The 23,592-nt window shown below is 38.0% G+C and overlaps 1 protein-coding gene across 1 annotated transcript in view; it reads right to left on the reverse strand.

Moving 5' to 3' along the window:
- Window positions 1–234: 234 nt before the first annotated feature.
- The window catches only part of LOC126252392 (synaptotagmin-5), a gene marked incomplete at its 5' end in the record, with an annotated part of 250,182 nt that continues 226,824 nt past the window's right edge, over window positions 235–23,592 (reverse strand). The window contains 2 exons of the mRNA XM_049953283.1: window positions 235–1,414; window positions 18,178–18,326. Of these exons, the coding sequence (XP_049809240.1) occupies window positions 1,256–1,414; window positions 18,178–18,326 (308 nt within the window). The remainder of the gene's footprint in view (window positions 1,415–18,177; window positions 18,327–23,592) is intronic.

The following is a 23,592-nucleotide window of genomic DNA, read 5'->3' on the forward strand; positions in this document are numbered from 1 at the left end:
CAATCTCCACGAGAAATGTTCTCAAAAATTACTGAACCATTTAGGTGTGTGAGTATCTGCATTATAAGTCTATTTTCCCTTTGATTTTGGACCCTTGACACTTGTTTGCCAAATTGTCCTTCACAGGGAAGAGTCCTACAGAAATAAGAAACCATACTGGAAAAAATACCTTTGTTTGCAATACTTCCCCCAATTTTGGATTCAAGGGAAAAAACTAAAGAAAAGAAGTCAAAGTAGGTTACTTTTTATGTAATGTACAGTTTTGACTTTCTTTACAATTTGATGTTTTTTATACTGATGGAAAACTTATATCTTATGTTTAACCTAATGTGACTATAATATTTACAACTTCAAACTTGCACCCACTTGACTTTATGAACGTGACTTTTCTATCAATTGTGTAGAATCAGCATTTCAGTATGTGATTTACATTTGTTTTCTAACCATGTCCAAAATATAATAGATATTTTTCCTAATTTTCAGATTTCATTTCATTTCCTTTGTTCCAAAGGATAACAGATACAGCCAAAATAGCTGGAAAGAGAGGAAGCTAATGATTACAGTCTCTGAAAATTTCCGGATACAGTTCAGAACTTCAATTTATAAATGTATTTCTTTATTCTTACAGTTGAATTTGAAATGTGGGGATGTGCAGTTAAATTCAGCTTCATAAAATGACTGCTTTTGACATCATTTTGAGACATGCACTCTCCTTGGTCTTTGATTTTTAAATTCCTATATATATAATTACATTTATTAGGAATATATTGTGCCAAATGTGACACACATTGAATATAATATTCTCTATACAACACATTTGTTCACACCAATGAAGCGATACTCATTTTCCAAATGTGTTAAAATTTAAGTCAGATGGTGATATTTGTACAAGAATGTTTATCTTTTTGTGAAGTGCCATAATACATGAGTAATTCCCACTTTGGAACTAGCCTTTGTATTATTGCCCCAAGATATTTGCATCATAGAATCACTGATGGTGTAAATCAGTTAAGTGTTACCAGATATCTCAGCCTTTTCTAACTTTTACTATGAATTCTACAGTGTGTTAAAATGTCTTTACATGAAGTTTCTTGCAATGGAGGAGAAAAAAAAGAAGAATTGGTATGATAATAACAGATCTGCTTATTGATCTACGTGAGAGAGTGCCACATGACAATAGCCCTCAGGGAAAATACATATTTGCTGATCCAGTGAGAAATCATATGTTGAAGGTAGATATCCTGTCTTGATATATCTATCTGAGAGTGTGCCACATTGCCACAGCCTTTCGTGGACTTTGGGTCATATCTCTCCAATGATCTTGCTCAGGACCCTCTTCTTGTGGACCAATTACACAACATCCCAGAAGTGGAGTGTGTCCAATGAGATCATTACCTTGGTCCATCACACATACCTAGTTGAAAATAAAGAAACAAACTTAAGAACCGATTATTGTTCTACACTGATAAAATCTTAATGCTTCATGCTTACCTTAATAATTTTGCTTCTCTTGTCTGTGCTATTCTGTACTGTTACATCTTTACAGGAAAATGTATTATAAAGAAACATAAAGTATGGCAATAGTGTCATAGCCATAAATAAAATGTGGTTGAATATTAAGCTGAGGAGTCTTATTTTCAGTGGTGGTGAGCACATAAAACACATGAAAAATCTATCTGGAAGAGATGCAAAAGCTTAGAGTATGCTGGAAATCAACAATGAAGTGTAATACGTAACACAGTGAAATCTGATGCACAGTGAAATACTGTAAGAGACTACAGCCAAAAGACAGGGGAAGATATTAGGTAAAGAGTTGTAACCACACAAAACAAATATCAAAGAGTTAGTATAAACAATAAGGACAAGGAAAATAAAAAGTCAAAGCAAAGTAGAAAATAAATTAAAAGGACACAATAAAAAAAGTAAGAAGATTAATTACCAAGAAGAACAAAGGGAAAAAGATGACGACACAAGACCATGACCCTTTATGACCTTTTTACCTATAAAAGAAAGCTAAACTATCCCACACTGACAGTCTAACGGTCGTGTGGGACCTCTCAGATACAAAGCTACGTATTCTTGTAATATGCTTCCCATGCATGTGCAGACCAAGCTGCCCCCTTTTATATTCCTCTACCTAGTTGCAAGACTAGTGCCAGTCATGCGGTGATGTTGCCCACTTCAGGTTGACTGTGTGAGGCCATTTTGTATCTCAGGTATGTCAGGTGGCCATATAATCACATAAGTCCATAGTGTCTGCTTATTGATTTTGATGCTTCATACAGGTCTTTTATGTAGGAATGTCCTTCACTTGTAGTTACTTACTCACCGCTGAAATAGCATTGGCAAATACACATGCATATCCCACAAATGCAATGCAACTACATATATTACACCTGATATGTGGACTGTCTTTATGGATATCTGTGAATGTTTGTGGATAATAGTATACTATCGTCATCTTATTACAGGTCAGTATGGGCACAAGAAAGAAATATGATTTCCATAAGTCTACTGACACAGAAAATATACATGAACTTGTATTTGATGGATGTAACACGAGTCCCAGTAACATTTCTGGTGTGTTGGGTTCCACATCAGGTCCTTCAGATGTAGTGCCAAGTGTACCACAAACAGTTGACAATGTACCAGAAGAAGACTGGGAAACGAATGCAGTGGAAATAATCGAGGAACATCAGGACAGTTCAGAAATGGAAGAAAGCATCATGGTGTTTCATCAGATGGCGAAGAGGATGATGAATTCTACATTTGCCATAAAGAGAAAGGCAAGAAAGTAATTGACTCCATTTCCTGAAAAAAAACTCCTTATCGTTCATTGCAAAGGAGGAAACATAACCTAATTAGGAAAATTCTAAGCCCAATTGGCAGAGCTCAGGTCATAAATACAATTTTAGACATGTGAGCTTGTTTCTTTGATGGATATATGTTGGTCATCATTGTACATTCTGCAAACCAATATACTGGTACCATGTTGTTGTTGTTGTTGTTGTTGTGGTCTTCAGTCCTGAGACTGGTTTGATGCAGCTCTCCATGCTACTCTATCCTGTGCAAGCTTCTTCATCTCCCAGTACCTACTGCAACCTACATCCTTCTGAATCTGCTTAGTGTATTCATCTCTTGGTCTCCCTCTGTGATTTTTACCCTCCACGCTGCCCTCCAATACTAAATTGGTGATCCCTTGATGCCTCAACACATGTCCTACCAACCGATCCCTTCTTCTAGTCAAGTTGTGCCACAAACTTCTCTTCTCCCCAATCCTATTCAATACTTCCTCATTAGTTATGTGATCTACCCATCTAATCTTCCGCATTCTTCTGTAGCACCACATTTCCAAAGCTTTTATTCTCTTCTTGTCCAAACTATTTATCGTCCATGTTTCACTTCCATACATGGCTACACTCCATACAAATACTTTCAGAAATGACTTTCTGACATTTAAATCTATACTCGATGTTAACAAATTTCTCTTCTTCAGAAAGGCTTTCCTTGCCATTGCCAGTCTACATTTTATATCCTCTCTACTTCGAACTGTGAATAATTATACTGGTACCATAAAATATAATTATTCACAGGAGAGAGGTGTCAAACCCACTGTTCAAACAGAGTTGGCTTCTGTATATTAGTGAACACTGTAAAGCTCTCTCTGTCAGGGGTCATTTCCACACTTGTTAAAAGTCACTGAAATAAGACCAGTGCATAAAAAGGGAATAACTATCGATATACAAAATTATAGGTCTATTTCATTGAAATCAATACTTAGTAAATTGTTGGAAAGGCTACTTCCTGATCAACTTGAATCATTTTTGTATAAGTACAGTCTATTAAAAAGCTCTCAGCATTGTTTCAGGAAAGGCAAGTCTACAATAACAACTGTAGCTACAGTTTTCAGTATTGAATAAACTTGATGATGGAAACAAAGTTATTGTCACCTTTTTAGACCCATCCAAGGCATTTGCCTTTGTAAATCATTCTGTTCTTTTATACAAATTAGAAGCTTATGGGGGACAGGAGACAATGTGTTAACCTGTATCATACAACTGGGGGACATAACAAACAGTAAAATCATCTTATAAAATTCTTAACTGTGGTGTCCCTCAGGGAAGCTCTATCGGGCCTTTTATGTTTATTGTACACCAAAGATATAGTAATTTCTCGAAATTCAAACCTAGTAAATTATGCCAATGATACCTCCTTCATAAGTTAGGACTCTACAAAACAGTTAGCAGTACAAAATAACACAGAACATTAGCCTCATCACAGAATATCTCACAAAAAACAAATTGGCACTAAATAAGGACAGACAATTCTGATGGAGTTTCTGCTAAATTATAAATCAAGACAAATGCATACTGAGCTAGTTGTCAATTGAAACAATTGAAAAACATAAATTCCTGGGTATGATAGTAGATGAACATCTTACATGGATGAGTACACAGCTACATGTGTAAAAGAAGTCTCCTGTAACACCTACCCGCTAAAATGCCATTCTAGCATAATAGTGCCACTTGTCTTAAGACAAGTGTATTTTGGAATTATACACTCCCATCTACAATATGGTATCGAGATTTGGGGTGGGGCACCAACAGCATACATTGAGAGGCTTTCAGAGCCCAGAAAGGAGCAATTAGGATAATAGCTAGTATTAGTAAACATCAGTCCTGCAGAGAAGTATAACATACTAACAGTATACACATTGTATATTCTCAGAACTTTACTGTTTGTAAAAGAAAATATGGAGCATAAAGTAATCAATAGTTAAATGTCTGCCCCGATAGCTGAATGGTCAGTGTGACGGACTGCCGTCCTAATGGGCCTGGGTTTGATTCCCAGCTGGCTTGGGGATTTTCTCCACTCAGGGACTGGGTGTTGTGTTGTCTTCACCATCATTTCATCCCCATCCGGCATGCAGGTCTCCCAGTGTGGCGTTGAATGTAATAAGACCTGCACCACGGCGGCCAGACCTGCCGCGTAATGGGCCTCCCAGCCAATGACGCCAAATGCTCATTTCATTTCCGATAGTAAAATCCATAATTATAATACAAGAAAAAGAGAACATTACCACATAAAATTTAGTAATAAAGGAGCAACAGATCATCGTCCATTTTCTGCTGGAAGACATTTTTATAACAGACTGTTAAATAATATAAAACTGTTAAATGGAAACATATTTAAGACAAAATTAACGTAATTGTTAATTGATAAATGTTTATACTCCAGCAAGGATTTTTAATGTTGTTGCATATAATGCATCTTTATTTCTAAACTCTTGGTAACATTTGTATGTTTATATATGGACTATGTCCACAACTGTAAAAATCATTATTAGACAAATAAACTATTTGTTATTATTATTATTATTATTATTAATTATGTTGTACTCAGTGACAAACTATAATGTATTTAAAGTGTAATCTGTTCTTGTGTGATCATTCATCCTTAGATTTTACGTTATGGTCATCATTTGATGCAGGAAGCTGAACAGCAAATCTACAAGTCAGGTCTTACTAGAACTGTTTTCTCTGATGAAGGAAGTTTTCATCTTTGATAGGATCGTAGACATCATATAAGAGTAATTTTGTAGGAAGAGAAATCACAAAAATAGAAACTATGCCAAGAAAATGGATGACAGAATGTTGTAATATCCAATGCAGAGTGGATGGGGAACAGAAACCTGTTGCAATTGAGGCGTGAATAATATTGCACCTCCTGATTCACGTTGAAGGACATAATTTAGTAATACATTTGACTGAGAATATGGCTGATGTCTACAAAATGAGGGTACCACAAGATTCATTCTCCCAAAATATTATTGTCATTAACTGTTTCATTACTAACATTTTCACAGGTACATTTTGTTTGTGAAAAAATTACATTTCTGGTGCAACAGAATATAGAATCGGTGTTGGTATACTTTTCAATCAGTTAGGACATTTCAATTCTCTCATCTCTGATCAAAAAAGAGGGCAATACATTTCATTGTGGTTTACACTGTGCTGAGAAAGTATATAATTATTTTCTATATTTTGTTTATATCATTAGTGTTGTGTAAAGCCATTGTTCATAATAGGAATAAAGATACACTTCTAACCAGGAACTTAGATTTTCGTAATAAAGGCTGAGATATGAGTTGGCTGCTTGATGTTAGTGAAAGCACAATATGACCATAGTATGACTCTTACTGATGGTACAGAATGACAAAAATATTCTGATTCTGATATCAGAATGGTGTTTAACTTCATTTGATCAAAGGTGCTTAAAATACCATTATGTACCACTAAGGTAACAATTCATTTATATAAGTAATCTGTTCTTCAATAATACAAAACAAGATTTTATAACTATTCTTTACTTTTTATAAACTTATTTAGTTTTGCTGCCTGCAAATCTAAAGTTGTGTTACTTCTCAGTTGCTAATATCTTGTGGTGGGAAGCTGTCTAGCTATGTTTGTGTTTGCTTGAACAATAAATGTACAGTATTATGTTATAAGGATACTACCATGAAGAATGTGCTTACAGTGACTTTGTCGAAAAGTAACCATAAGTGCATGTAACTTTTAGTAAGACAATATTTTTTTATGTAAACTTGTCATTTATTTAAGGCCAATCAGTGTTTAACCCCCCCTCTCTAAAGAACATCATATATTCAATGTTACATGCTTGAAAGCCAGAAAAATCGTTAACTTTTAGTGTGTTCCGTCTCCCTACAGGTTGACTTTTTCAACCGTGTGCAAGCTCTAGGGATTGATCGATGAAGGATATGCAACAAAAAGGGTCTAATGAACTTATGTCTGGAAATGTGTGGTTTCCTTGCTAGAGACCATTTTTTCAATCATGCATTGTTACAGAAACTGTGATCTAATATGTGGTGTACCATGCAGCCACAGTTACAGTATTTGTTGAAAATGGCTTCCATGTGCCTCAACACATGTGTGTATGCACTGTAGCATGTTCTATTTCAAACTTTCACATCATCGAGGCTGCATCCAAACAGTGTTGAAGGCAGCATGAATACACTGCTCCATTGTCTACACATCTGGAATGGGCTCTGCATACACGATACTTCTAAGATAGCCCCATAACCAGAAATCATATGGGTTGAGATCTGCTGAAAGAGCAGGCTGTGCAACTGGACCCCCTTGTCCAATCTATTGACCACAGAAGACATGACTGAGATGTGTCCAGACATTAATGGTGAAGTGGGCTGGAGCTTTGTCATGTAGCAGCCACATAACCCTTTGAATCATCAATGGCACTTCTTCCAGCAGGGGAGGCAAAGTCACCAACAAGAAAAATTGATACGAGGGTGGTTTGAAAAGTTCTCGGAATCACCACGAGAGGTCAGTGATAGTGCAATGAGTTGTTCACGTGATATTCGTTGGACTGTTGCCTGTAAACATATGCCATGTCAATGCTCTTGGAACAGAGCTGTGGTGGTGACATGGCTCTGTTGTTCCTGCATAGTGATTTGTGAAGGAGGAAAAAATTGAGATTTGAGCAGCGATTAAGTACTTCGTAAAGAAAGCTATGAAAGCAAAGGACATTCATGCCAATTTCCAGAATACATTGGGGGACTCTGCTCCTTCCTATTCAACTGTTGTCAAGTGGACAAATGAATTTAGATTTGGTAGAGAGAGTTTAGATGATGATCCGCACAGTGGTCGGCCAAGATGAGTCACTACTCCAGAAATCATTGCAAAAGTGACAAAATGGTCGTGGAGTATCACCGATTGAAAGTGTGTGAAATTCCTCATGCTTGCCAGATGTCATCTGAAGGGATATATCACATTTTAACTGAAGAAAATGAAAAAATTATCTGCAAGATGGGTGCTGCTACTCTTGACGCTGGATCAAAACGCATGAGAATGGACATATCGGAACAATATTTTGCCCATTGTAAGAGAAACGATCAAGATTTTTTGTGCCAGTTTGTGACCAAAGATGAAACTTGAGTGCACTACTATACCCTAGAGACAAAACAACAGTCAAAACAGTGGAAACATGCTAATTATCTGCCACCAAAGAAAGCAAAGACAATTCCTTCGGCAGGAAAGATCATGTCTTCAGTGTTCTGGGATGTGAAGGGGATTCTGTTTGTAGATTATTTCCCCACTGGGCTCACAATTACTGGAGAATACTATGCTAACCTCCTGGACAAATTGCAACAAAAGGTATGCGAAAAAAGGCCAGGTTTAATAAGGAAGAAAGTAATCTTCCATCAAGACAATGTGCACCCCCACACGTGCTGTTGCTATGGAAAAATTGCACAAACTTAGGTATGAATTGTTGCCACACCCACATTATCACCTGATATGGCTCCATCAGACTTCCATCTCTTCCCAAAACTGAAAATTTTTCTTGATGGATGAAGATTCACTTCAAATGAAGAGCTGATAGCCAGAGTTGACAACTATTTTGTAGACATGGAGGAAACTCGTTTTTGAGATGTGATGAAGGCACTGGAACATCATTGGATCAAGTACAATTATCTACTAGGGGACTACATTGAAAAATAAAAAAAAATGTTTCAGTGATGTAAGTATTTCTTTTCTACTCTGTTCTGAGAACTCTTCAAACCACCCTCATAGTTCCTGTTTGTTAGTTGATGTGGAAAGCAGACTGGTCCAATACAGTTGCCAATTATCCCAGCCCACACATTCTGGCTGTACAGAGACTGATGATTTGCTGTCACCATACCATGAGAGTTCTGTGTACTATCCCATAGAAGACTGTTATGAAAATTGAAGATACCACTCTTCATGAAGGTGACCTCATCTCTGAAAAGGATGGGTGACACAAATCGAGAACTGTGGTTGCCTGGTGAAGAGACTAGTGACAAAACCGCTCCTGATGCAGAAAACCTGTTGCTAGTAAGTCCTGCACATGCTGTAAATGATAAGGATAGCAACAATTGTCACAGAGCATGTTCCACACTGTCATCTGGCTCACTCTGTACTGGCAGACCAACTGCCTGGTACTGACACAGTGGTCACCTTCTACAGTTTTAATCAGATTTCCCTCCAAGTGTGGTGTCCGAACATTTCGGGTATGTGCTTCATGATTTCCTTCTTCCTGAAATGACCCTGTCTCAGAAAAATGGTGGAACACTGTAGCAAACACTGAATGCTGTAGTTGTTGTCAGCTGGGATAGGTCTCCTGATACAACCTTGCTGCCCACTGCTCATAGCCATTTACCTTTCTGTAAGTAAACACGATGTCAGCAAGCTCTCAATTCAAATATGAAACCATTGTGCACAATGATGTATAACATCCACTACAGGATGAGTCCGCAAGAGGAGGGAATCGGACACACTGCCAATTACTATGGCAGGAGAGGGCACTAGGGCATGACATATGAGGAACAGTACCACCCTCTAGGAGGAAGCTATGCACACTGTAACTGTGGCTGCATGGTACACTCTCTGTCACAACGTATGTTTGAATAAATGGTCTACAGCATGGAAACCGTGCATTTCTGGACGTAAGTTCATTACACCTTTTTTGTTCCATACCCTCTTATTGACCACTCCCTAGTGTTTGTACACAGTGGAAAAAATCACTCTGTATACAATACGAGTACAGTTGATGACAACCTGGAGCTTTCTCAATGCTTCAAAGGTTGAGCATAATAGGACTGAGACTTTTTATGACTTATGTATGCCACAAGTAAATACTGGAGTAGTGTGGATATTTTGATAAGTTATGAATGCAACTGCAAGCTCTTTCAATAAAGTCATGGGCTAGTGGAAGTTTGCTTTACAAACAAAATATCCAGTGACTAAATGAGAAAGGTATTGTAGGCACCACAATGGATGTACAGAGTACTCATTCACAAGAAGCTTTAGTTTAAACCAAAATGGTTCATCCTGTTAAGCTTGTACATTTTTAACATGTGTGGATAATTAGGTACTGTCAGTCACTATGAGAAAGTTGAGATCACATTTGTACAAACATATATTTATTGACTTTAAGTCAAGTGGAGATATTTTGAAATGTCAAGAACCCAAAAGTGATTAAGGTGAAAGGACTGCTTGCAAAAGTACAATGACCTCATGTCAATAGGTTTCCAGAAATAATAACATTTTCCATTTAAAAAAATGACACAGTGCTGTTGAAAGACATCAAGTTCATATTTCTAAAAACAAAGATGATGTGACTTACCAAACGAAAGCGCTGGCAGGTCGATAGACACACAAACAAACACAAACATACACACAAAATTCAAGCTTTCGCAACAAACTGTTGCCTCATCAGGAAAGAGGGAAGGAGAGGGAAAGACGAAAGGATGTGGGTTTTAAGGGAGAGGGTAAGGAGTCATTCCAATCCCGGGAGCGGAAAGACTTACCTTAGAGGGAAAAAAGGACGGGTATACACTCGCACACACACACATATCCATCCACACATATACAGACACAAGCAGACATATTTGAAGACTATTTCATATATGAAGTTCATATTTCATATGATTTTGATTCAAATCCAACAGTGGCCTATGTGATTCAGAAATAACTGATTTCTCTGGATATTTCCAAGTAAGTTATTGGGCTTTGGGCTGTTCTTTGCTTGCCCTTTTAGATTTGAGCTATAGATTAATTTCCAAAGTTGACAGTGTGTTAAACCTTATGAGCGAATAAAAAGAAATTTCATCCATCTCTCCCATCACAAGTCTCTGTATCTCTAACCATTTATTTGACTTTTGTGTATTATTGATTTAACAAGATTAACTTTGATAATTTCTTTGATTTTGTTTGTTATTGATTCAATGACAGTTAACATTGCTTGTCTAGGCAGTAATCCCACATTTTAGAGACCATTCCTAAGAGCCTGGATTTGGTATCTCTGGCTCTGCAGATATTAAGTGTATAAAGAACTAATACTGTGGCCGTTAGTTGTAAAGCTATGAGTTAAAAATTCAATTTTATATACAAACAGTATTTGAGTAAGTTCAATGTATTTGCGGGACACATATTGATAATTACTTATCAGCTACATTGTGGAAATAGGTGTGTATTAGACTTTCAGGTAATCAGCCTTCTCCAGGGTGATCAATCATTAATGCAACTGGTTTCATGGCATGCGACCAGCATATGAGGCTGGCTGCTGCATCCATGATGCAGCTGACAGGAGGTCAACAGTAAACACAGTACAGTTTGTCACATAAGCTATTTCTAACAAATGTAACATAAAAACATAAAAAGAGATGTAAATTACTGATGTATATTAAGCAAGAAGATAACAGAACTGCCTCTCCTCATTGTCCCAGCACTTCTGACACCTGCTTAGGAAATTGTTCATTACATTCTGCAGTTTCCTCTGAAAATTGGCAGCAATTTCTTGATGAATGTTAGTTTTAAGTTTGTATAAAGTGTGTGGACTTGCTATGCACATTTTCTCGTTTAATGTCACCAGAGGTAAACATTGGAGGCAGTTAAATTTGGGGAACAAGGGAGCCATATGATGTTAGTTACAACTCTAACTTGAAAAAGTCAAAAAATTTCCTGTAATGAAAATTTGGCTGTATGTGCAGCTGCAGAGTCACACTGAGAGCTCGTGAAAAATGTTCTCTAATTAGTCACAAAAGGCTGCAAACTGTTTGCAACATACCTCTAAATGTTAACTGGTTCCTGGAAAAAAAAAGGGCCTGCTGTTCTCTCAATTCTAAGAGCACACTGTACTCCTATTTACTGATCGTGCAGAGATTACTTGTGTAATATATTAGGCATATCAGAACTCCAATAATGGCTATTTTGTGGATTAATGTACCCACTTAGGTGGAATTATGATTCATCCAAAAACAAGGGTAGGGTAGGGTCATTTTCTCCATCATGCACCCTATTCAAAATCCATTCACAAAATCACAACCTTTTTCAGTGTCACCCAATTTAAGTTCTTGCTTTACAGTACTTTATAGGGATGTAATGTCAGTAACTCCACAGCCATTTGAACAGAGCTGTAGGAAATCCCCATTTGCTGAAAAAGATGTCAAACTGATTTTCTACGAGACCTTTCCAGGGCATGTGCTATGTTATCCAGAGATTCTTCTGTGAGTCCTACACATGATTGTTTATGTTTCCTATCAGGAACACTTCTCATTTCATGAAATTTATTTATCAGTTGATGAACTGGACTCTGATTAAAAACGTGAACATCAGGATATTCCTCTTGAAATAACTTCCTTACAGCACAAGCTGATTCTGTACACATGTATGAATAATACATGAATACTCTTTCGTGAACAGAATACCTGTATTTTCCCATTTTACTTGAAATGCTTTCACTCAGTACACTTTATTGCATTGCCTGACAAACATCTGCTTCTTGGGCAAGATTTCAACTCACCATAAATCCTCACAGTGCAACAGTGGGTGGGAAAAAAATTCCCCACCAGCTGGTTGCGTTAAGGATTGATCACCGTGTATACATCCCGTGTTAACTATTTTAAAGTCTAAAACTTGCACAACCATGTATTTTGCCTCTGCAGCAAACATTGTTTATATAAATGGCAATAAAAAAGTTTCTGTTCAAAGGCCAAACAATACAGAATTGGTATGCCAAGTAGGCAAAATGACTTTGAGCATTGAGGCAATCACCCTACCAATGCACCAGGTTGAAGATACCCATTTGGCAAGACGGCTGCTGGATTGGTTGTATCTTGACATCGGCTCCATGTTCAAATGGTGTTTTTGTGTGTCAAATGGTTCCTGTACTCACAAGTAGTGGAAGTGTCAATTATTCAAGTGTGCACTTTCTTAAAGAGATGTTATATGTAAACAGGGCAGGGTGAGTGAGTTAAAGTTATAAGTGGGATCAGTCACTGCCAGCATGGAGAGATCATCACTCTCATTGGTGCAGAGTGCACACCAGCGCTTGTGCTGCGCCAACTGAGGAGAGGCACGTGGACCGCAGCACTGTGTCAGTTACATGCTGCCACTGCCACTTCTGTTGCCAGCTGCTCTGCTGGCCCAATGAGCGACAACTGGTGTGAGGCAAGGCGAAATGAGCCACATCCAATGTGTATGATGCTGCTTCTGGCGACTCAGCAGAAAGCGATGTAAGTAAGTCAGTGGTGCAGCATAATGTGGAGAGGCCATGCACTACAGTGTGGCACTACAGGATAGCTACATGGAAAGGAACAATGGCGACTGACACAGGTAATTTAAATGATAATGCCAAAGCGAAAACTGCAACAATAAAAGAAACTGTGAATATACAACAGTGATATGAAGACTTGATGATATTTACTGAATATGAATTTAATGGGTAAAAGATGACACAGGCAACAGCAAGTGAATTGAAAGTGGAATTAAAGAAGAAAATATCACAGTGGGCAATACAGCAGATGTTTTTAATTGGCAGGTTGGGACAATTACAAAAAGAAAACAAAAGCTGTAGAGAAAATTCACAAAAACCAGGAAAAACGTATGCAGGTGCAGTGCTAAATACGCCACATAGTAGAGATGTAACCGAAACAGCTTCTGCAGCTAAAATAGCGGCAGCACAAACAATGCAGCAAAATACACTGTTCATAAAATCAAGAACAAATGAAGAGGCAAAAATAGTGCAACAAAAACTAATGACTTTAATAAACCCAACCAAAGAGAAAATTTGTATAAGGAAGATCAAGCAAACCATTAATGTAGCCATTGTGGAAACTGCTACACAAAGTGACACGGGAAAGATAATGAACAACAAAAAGGTGCAAGAGACACTGATTTGTGAACAACCTAGGAGAAAGAGGCCTTTAAGGATACTGTATGACATCCCAGAGGACACAGATGCAAAGACACTCAGAAAGACAATGTGCATGCAGAACCTTGAAGATGAACTGACAAAGGAAAGCTTCTAAAGTGGCTTTACAGTACATCCAGAAGGGGAATATATTACTTTTCCTGTACCTGATTTCATAGATAGAACCCATCTCAGAGTGAAAAATCTGCAAATCTGCCAACAAAAGTGGAAAAACTGGAGAAGTTATTGAAGCAGGTTTCTGCCAGAATAAGTGAATCATTCTTCTTAGATACTTCGTACTACCATTTTGTGATGACACATGGTCATATATTCTGTAGTTACAGGCAAGTGGGGCAAGACAGTTGGATATATACCCATCACTTCTAATGGAGATAAAGATAGAAAAGCTTAATGCAATGAGAAGTGTCAGCGTATTGCATGAGGCTAGAAGAGGGGCAGAACAGTTGCAGTTAGATGTATTATAAATCACAGAGCCATACACGAAGGCAGGAAAGATCCCCATTATGCCAATAACTGCCCATGTAGTCACACAAGGGAATGTCCTATGGCAGCAAGTTGCATCCAGGTGTCCAGTGTTTTCAATTTAGTGATGAGATCAATGACTATCTGCTAACACTAAAGGATATTAATTACCAAGGATGAACTAAGCCTCTTGTGTATTCCATTGATGCACATGCAAGGTCAATATTTTGACACAGCCAACTGACTGACAACTAGAAGAAGACGTTGTGGAACTCAACCTACAGGTATTGAATGCATCTCACAATCTGCCAGCCTATGAAGGAGGGTCGGAGCAATGTCAGTATCGACATCACTGTAGCAAATATGGCAGTGGCATGCCATATGAAGGGCTGGAAAGTTGCAAGTTGAATGACAATGAGTGACCACAATATCGCACACTACACCATCACTGGAAGGGAAATCCAAGATGCCACAGCAAAAATGTGTGTAAGGTCCAAATATAAGATCAAGAATGCTAACAGGGAAGAACTAAGAAGAGTGTTTTAGTGTCCAACAATTCCATTGTTGGGTGGTGATGTAGATGTTAAAACACAAGAACTGACAGTGGCTATACTTAGAGCAATGGAGGCATCAATATCTATCAGCAGGTGTCATTCTAAAGGAGTATCTTGCATCTGGACTGAGGTGCTGCAGAAATTAAGATGTGAAACAAGAAGAGCCAGGAAGCTACAACAGAGCAGCATTACTCAAGAAGAAAGAGTCTGAATGTTGCATAGATATAGGTATGTTAAACAATGTAAGAGTTGTGGAAAACAAAAATGGAATGATGGAAGAAATTCATGGAGGCTAACTTAGAAACCTATCCCTGATGTGTACCATATAAAATAGTCTGCAAGAAAATACAGTCACCAACAGTCTTACCCATGCACAAAAGGAATGATGGGACAGTAACAGAAAGTTGGGAACAGTCAGCTGCCCTGCTAATGGAAAATTCCTGATGATGGAGATGATGGTGAGATGGGTGATTGGTATAGGTTATGGGAAATGTTATGGGAAGAATATGGGAACAATAAATTTGTACACCCCTTCACACAAGAATAAATTAGGCAAACAATTTTAAGACTGAAAAAGAAAAAATCTCCAGGAGTGGATGGGATCCCTGCCAAAGTAATACAAGTCTTATGTGATCAACTAGATAGTTACTTGTGTGATCTGTGCAATGGGTGTCTCTTGCGAGGAAGGGTGCCTGCACTGTGGAAGAAAGCTGAACTGGTAATAATTAATAAAGGACAAGATAAGGATCGAATGATAACCAGATTCTACAGACCAATTTGTCTTTTGAGAGTTCTCGGCAAGATATTTGAAAAACTGTTATGCAAAAGATTAGAAGATCACAGACTGCTACATGGGGTGAGCCCTCACCAGTATGGGTTTAGAAAAGGCAAGTCAACTGAAGACACAATTAATAAAGCCTTTGCTAGCAACAGATACTCATTCTAAGTACACTCTAGCAGTGATGATTAATATTGCTGGCACTTTCAATTACATATGGTGGCTGTCTTTCTTTGGTTGCCTTAGAGATCTGGAGTGTCCAGGAGCATTGTATAACTGCCTGAGAGATTATTGCCACAGGTGACATGCTTCTTTAACATTCCCAGGAAAGAAAATAACGAAGACAACAACAAAAGGCTGTCTGCAGGGATCAGTATGTGGTCCAGAGTTTTAGGATGTGGCACTGGATTCCACACTACAGAAGTTACATGAAAGCAGGCTCTTGGCATGATTACGTGCTGTTCATTGCAAGTGGTGACTGTACAAGAATTATAGAAGACAAATGTAATGCGGCCATCCACAAACTTGAGGGCTGGTTTTGAAGTGTTAAATTGTCTCTAGCAACTCGTAAAACAATGTACCTCCTGCTGAAAAGGAACCTAATAAGAAACCCTAAAATAAAATTAAACGATGTTACAATTAGGAGAAGCATAGTAACAAGATATCTAGGAGTATTTCAGGATAAATGTCATAACTTTGCATGTAGAGGAAGCAGTCAGAAAAGGAACAAATGTGATGATAAAATTATGACCATTGCAAATAGACAATTTCAGCTTCCCTTGAACACATTCAGAGGATACTGCCAAACTATATTAGCACCAGTCATAGGATATGGTGCGAATGTCTGGGCTCATAGATTGCATCTAATGAAGCCAGCCTCAGCAGTAAGAAGAGTTCAACAATGCATGCTACTAATATTAATGGGGCCCTACTGCACTACCTTGAATATGCCCAGTGGACTTGGAAATTAGGTAAAAGGGAGCCTTTTACTGAGTAAAGAAAGGAAATCAAATGAAAGTACAAAGGGTGCTTGGAACTGAGGCAAATTCGAAAAATGCAATAAAACATTGCACATTATAAATGTGGAAAATGAATGGGACACTTGAGGTACTGGCAGGGTAACATACAAATTTCTCTCTACCATCAAAGAGAGGTTAAAAGTGAGATTCTTAACCCATCAAGTGGACTGATACCTTACCTGACTGGCCTTAGCCCTTACACCACATATCTATAAAAAATCGGAAGACAGATGAACGATAGCTGTGGCAGTGTGGGCACACCAGAACACACATTATGGGACTGCAAACTCTATGAAGATGCAGCAGGTAATGGACACCAGGTATTGAGGAGATTGGATTCTAAAGCAGCACTAAGGAGCAAGCTGACCTGGTGCATCTTGGACAATATTGCAGCAACAGTATGCAGGAAGACCAAGGTAAACATAATGAGGCATTTAACCATAAATCGACGTGCTGCCATCCAGGCTAGACAACATACTCTACAGATGAAGAGAAGATAATTGAGGTTAGCAACCACTGAATGAAATACTGTCCCAAGAGTGTACATTGCAGTGGTACAGATGATCATGGAAGTGTGGACTTTAAGAAATACCAGTGATAGCTGGAATTACTTGCTATAGTGGAAATGCTGCTGATGTGCTGCCCGATGCCCAAGGAATCCAGCAGACTATGGCTGTTGACTGGGGTAGTATGAGGGTGGATCCAGAAATGAAAACAACCATCTACAAGTTAAATGCACCAAAATAAATGTAAAAACAGAGAACAAAATTCTGTAGTGTTTGTAGTAGATTAGTAGGAGGGTAATCGATGAAGAGTTTTAATGCAGTTTTGTAGTAGTAGAAGCAGTTGTAGTTTTTTAAAAAAAATAAATATCAGAAATAAATAATTAATACATAATTTATTACTATCCAGTGAAATGTGAATTGTATGGCCTATTTTAGATTTTCAGATAATAGGCTGTAATTGTGAAAAATAAATAAAAAATAAATACCCGTTTGGTAAAACACTGTCCTGCTATCTGAAGAAGACTGTAAGTGCTTGCTGCACATGTTTGTCCAACAGGAATCATCAGCTTTCTTAATGGACTGAAGGAATGGTAACTGCATGGAGAAAGACCAGGACCATAGGGCTGGTGTTCAAGTGTCTCCCATTTGAGTTGGCATAAATTCTGTGTTACAAAATTTGCGATACAGGGACGTGCATTGTTATGAAGCAGCATGGAACTTGGTGCACTATTCCACTGGTTTTTGACAGACAAGCTGCCTTGTACACATTCTTCATTCTCTGATGTATGTCTACCGGTGTTTGTCCTTTGGCAGCCAAGAAAAGAATAAGAGCATGTTGGTCCTGTTTGGATTCAATTGGTAATGTCACTACCATAGTTCATGTTTCTGCATTTACTGCATTCATGTCAGGAAGACACAAATGTCATACTAATCCCTTGCCTATGTGGTGGTGCTTGTATATCAGCATCAGAGTTACACTATGTTGCACATACACTGCAGCAATGTCCTCAAACAGAAACTTTTTTTTTTGCTTCTTATACTGTTTCTTCATATAAGTTAAAAGAAAACAATTAATAACAAAATTTACTCACTTCTACGGCAGTCTGTGGTAAAATGCTTGATGCCACATTGAAAGTTAGAGCTTCATTCCATACTGGATTGCAGTTTGATTTTCTTGCTGCAGTCTTCTTTTTCTTCACTCTTTTACCACCATTTAGCAAGTACACCTTCACAAATGGATCTGAAAATGAAACAAGAAGTTTTTGGTACCAATTAAAAGTAGGATATTATACTACTGCTCAATATTTCATAACACCCTTTACACATGTGAAAGTAGTTGTAAGTCATAAAGTGCAAGAAAAGTTTGTTCCTAACATCTGTAGTTCTTTGTTAATGCATAACTTGACTTGTGCAATATCCCTTAATGTCAGGTTCTACAAAACATGATGATTGAGCAAATGAATGACTGAATAAAATTGTAACTACCAAGCAGTACAAAATCAAGTAAATGTACACAGTCTGTCAAGCAACATCATACAAAATACACACACTTGTAAAGAGACGCTAACCATATGTGACAGATGTGTCTCCAAGTTTGAGATGCAGTGGTCACAACAGAGCTGCCTCGCAACATGGGCATAAGAGATCATATGTTGTCATATAAGGGATTATATTCCCTCCATTCAAGAGTTTCAACTGTTTCTATCTCCTATTTATGTACTGGTATTTACATGATCGATATTAATCAAAGAAAAACAGTTATCATCATGCCCTATCATTAGAAATCAACTTACAATGAATTTTGGTACTTGTCTTGCTTCTAACTGTAATAGGTTTCAACAAATGAAACTCTTGAATGGAGGGCATATAATCCATAGAGGTATAGGGAAATGGGTACAGTTCAGAAAAGTCACCCAGAACCCCGGGTCAGGGGAGACTTACTGGATGGGATGAGAAGGAAAGACTGTTGGGGACTGCACTGGATGAGATTTGAAAACCTGAGAGCTGATAGGTGGAAGACAGGGTAATATGCAAGATGGAGATTACTACTAAAACATCATGCACGAGTTAATGACAGTGGAAAGCTGAATGCATTGTATGTAACAGAGGTTGGAGGGGGGACAGTGAAAAATAGACAATGCAGAAAATGAAAGATGTAGAAAACTGAAATGGAGTGAAGAAAGGAGTAGTTACTGTGAACAAATGCTGTGACAGAAGGAATTAACATAAATTAAGGCCAGGTAGGTGTTGAAAACCAAGGACACGTTGTAGTGCTTTGCCCTTTTCATTGGCATGACTACCACCCAGTTATCAGTGAGGATGAATGGGCATAGGCAGAGGGTGTATACAGAACACACAACTGTATGTTGCAGAGCATGCTTTACAACATGACAATCATGACCTCAGTGCCTGTTCCACCACATGTGCCATCTGGAGTCTTCCCTCAGACACCAGTTTCTCAGAACTCTGCAGGTGGGAACTAGTGCTATAATATGTCCTTGGTTCTCGCCACCCACCTAGCCTTAATTTACTTTGATTCCTTGCGCCTCAGCATTTATTCCCAGTAACTACCCCTTTCTTTGCTCCATTGTAGTTTCCTACATCCTTCATTTTTTGACTTGTCTATTTTTTGCCATCCCCCCTCCCACCTCTGTTACACACAATACACTTAGGTTTTCAGTCTTATTAATTCATGCACAATGTTTTAGTGATAATCTCTGTTTTGTGTATTACCTTGTTTTCCATATTTAAACTCTCAGGTTTTCAAATCTCATCTGGCGCAGTCCCCAACAGTCAGTCTTTCCTTCTTATCCCATCTGGTAAGTCTCCCTTGACCCGGGGTTCTGGGTGACTTTTCTGAATTGTCCCCTTTTCCCTAAATCTCTCCAGGTCTTTTCTTTCTCACCTCTTCCTTCCCCTCCAACTCTTCTGCCAGAAAAAGGAGCCACTGGCTCCAAAAGCTTGTAAAAGTTAAGCCTTTTGTGTGTGTGCTATCCTGCTGCCACTTGTTGAGTAGATTTTTTCATCTACCCGTTCATATTATATTATCAACAATTGATTATTTTTTAGATTAGCCCATGTGGCCATCATTCCTTCTTATGTGACCCTCTTGACAGTCTTTATTGTCGTCTGTATTCTTGAAAGTATCATCAGTTTTCTACCGATTGTGCTAGTATTCTGATCATTTATTTACCTGAACCACCCAGTTTTATCAATGCTTTGCCCCTACATTTTTTTCTCATAGTACCAGTTTTCATGCATATAGAAGAGCCCATTGTTATTTGTGGATTTGCATGTAAGAATTCCACTGTTATTTATAAATTTGTCCACAATTCACTACGGTATGCTATGGGCATTCTCCCGATCGTCTCTCACCAATTTATTTTCATATTTGACAGCTACTTTCCTTCCTGTCCTCCACTTACTCTGTTTATACACAATTCTTTCATGTTTTTCTGCGTTTGTTTTTCACCACACTTCTCTGATCGACTTTTACTACAGTCTCCTACAGTAATTTATTTGCCAAGCAACGTAATGTACATTATCTCCTGTGACTTTCTCTTTCTGTCTGGCCAGTTTTTAAAATTCCTTCTCCTTTCACAACTTTGCCTATCATTTTTTTTTCTAATAAATTTTTGGGATCATATAGACCACTCTTGTGGCGAGAAGTTCTCGGCCACTCACTGCCTCTTGTTAACCAATCTCTGTTTTCACGATTTTGGTTCGTATTTTTCTGATTTTCCAAAATTTTCCCTGCATTTCTTCTGTTTTTCTATTTTGTTTCACCCTCTGCCTCTCATTTTTGCCACTCCCACCATTTCTGACACTCCAAACCGTCCTCTCTTGCGGTGATGAATCACATCACATATTATAGCTGTCATTTTTGAAAACATACTTTCGCACTATCAAAATTGAGGTCCCACATTGTATTTCTTGAAACCTGCTTGTCCCTTGGAGTTACTCCCAAAGGCTTAAAATTGAAAGTCCCTGTTTCTCGATGTAATCCTATTCTATACTAACCTCTTTTACAGTTTCAAATACAGCAATCTCTTGACTTACCCGACTAATCTGTGACCTATATACCTCATCTGCCAGTTTCCACTCCATCAGACTTCTCTCCTTCTACAAAATCACGCAGTTATCTGCCTCTCATGTTTCCGTGGATAGTATCATCCACCAAACCAACTTCAGTCTGCAACAGCATGCCAGACTTCACCTCAAAAAGCTATCCCACCTTCTCCTAAACTACCTCAACAATGGTGTTTCCCTTCCTGCTGCTCTGCAGCTCCCAAACAGCCACACCATCAACCACCACTCCTCTTCTACAAAACGAACTTGGCCCACCTCATTAATATCGCAGAGCATTTACCACTGGCTCACAGACATGTAATAACTCATAATTACAAGAACCAGTCACAACAGTAATTTACATTACTTCCTTACGTCTCAGCATTTATTCACAGGACAAGTACCACCTGGATTCTTCCTCCAGCCACCAGTTTCTCAGAACTCCATAGGTGAGAACTAGCACTAAAACATGTCCTTGGTTCTTGACACCCACCCATCCTTAATTTATGTTATTTCCTTATGTCTCAGCATTTATTCACAGTAACTATCCTTTCTTCATTCCATTTTAGTTTCCTACATCTTTCATTTTCTGACTTGTCTATTTTTCACTGTCCACCCTTCCACCTCTGTTACATACAAAGCATTTAGCTTTTCACTCTTATGAACTCAAGCATGATGTTTTAGTAGTAATCTCTGTCTTGCGCATTACCCTGTATTCCACCTTTAAGTTCTCAGGTTTTCAAATCTCATCTGGTGCTGCCCCCAACAATCAGTCTTTCCTTCTCATCCTGTCTCTGGTAAGTCTCCCTTCACCTGGGGTTCTGGATGACTTTTCTTAACTGTACCCCTTTCCCTAAACTTTTTCAGTTCTTTTCCTTCACTCCTCTTCCTTCCCCTTCAACTTGTCTGTCAGAAAAGGGGCCACTGGCTCCAAAATCTTGTAAAAGTTAAACCTTTTTGTGTGTGTGTGTGTGTGTGTGTGTGTGTGTGTGTGTGTGTGTGTGTGTTTTCTTCTGCCGCCACTTGGTGAGTAGATAGATATTTTATCTATCACTGCAGTTAGTTTGCAACAGCTATGTGTCTAAGTTTAACTGTGCGTTGACTTTTCCACACCTGATGATATCTATAAAATATGATGAATAAATGATGGAACAAAACAAAAGTATAGGTAGTCTAACTGGCTACTTAGTCATATTTGTTCAATGAGTAGCATAGCATTCCATTGGTCTGAAATTACAAAGTGACATAATGCTCATTTTCATTAATCTGGTGTCATGGAAAAAGTTCTGATCAACAAAAAATTACTATTTTACAGTTAAAGTTGTGACTATTTGTAACTGATACATTTATTCTCTTTTTTTATTTATTTAGTGCTTGACAATACTGATTTACTCTTAAAATTACCAGTTTCAGCCATGATCTGCAACCACATGTAGATCTACAAACAAGGGAACAAAATTAAAAACTGAAAATTTACCATAACATTATAAGGATAATGTTATTTTGTGTTAACAGTTTTTAGTTTGTTTTCTTATCTGTAGATCCAAATATGGCCGTAGATCACAGCTGAAGCCAGTAATTGTAAGAGTAAACCTTTAAATGTTGTATGGTGAACAAAGGAATAAAAATGGTTATTTTTAATCACAGCAACTGTGTTGTATTTCACATGATACATTCATTCCAGTGCTAGTTCCAGATTAAGACAGTGCAGTACCTGTAGTAAATGCTAAGAAGAAGCCCTTCATTTGTTTTAGGCCTCAAAGTTTAGGATATAAAATAAAACAATATTTTACAAGAACTATTTCCTCAATTTAATTTGGGAGAATTTAGAAATAACACTGGTCAAACCAATGTCTCCAAGCAAATCACATTCTATGTTCATTAAGATGAGATAACTCCGACATTTTTGTTCTGTTGCATTCCTTAACTCATGTTTAATGCACTCTAATGTTGAAAAAGAACATTCTCCACTGCAGCTGGTGATCACAAAGACAAGTACAGATGAAAGACTATTTTTGTGTTTGAGAAACACAATTACAATGAATTTTCCATTAAAAGTTTAAAACTGCACTTATCTGGGTGATTACTGTTGAGAACTGGAATTTTTTCAAGATCTCTTCTGATGTTGAAGACTTAAATTGCTGAAGTATTCCAAATAGACTAGTCGTTTGATGGTATGCTTCCAAGCATTTAACTAAAGTAAACAGCACATTATCAGTTATCACAATAAAAACCTGAATTTCAAAATGTTCATCAGGAGGTTGATTTTCTCCAACTTTTCCAGTGTAGCAGATCTGCTGAAATGCTCATACTTTGTATTTCACTTGTGTCATCTTGAAGTCTGCTGCTTATATTCTTCACAGGCAGTCAACATTTAGTCTTTTGCTGCAGCAAAGTGCTAGTCTCTTTCAAGCATTCTAGGCTTTCCTTCCAAGCCA

Source organism: Schistocerca nitens, chromosome 4 (genome assembly GCF_023898315.1).
Source record: "Schistocerca nitens isolate TAMUIC-IGC-003100 chromosome 4, iqSchNite1.1, whole genome shotgun sequence".
NCBI classification, from domain to species: domain Eukaryota; kingdom Metazoa; phylum Arthropoda; class Insecta; order Orthoptera; family Acrididae; genus Schistocerca; species Schistocerca nitens.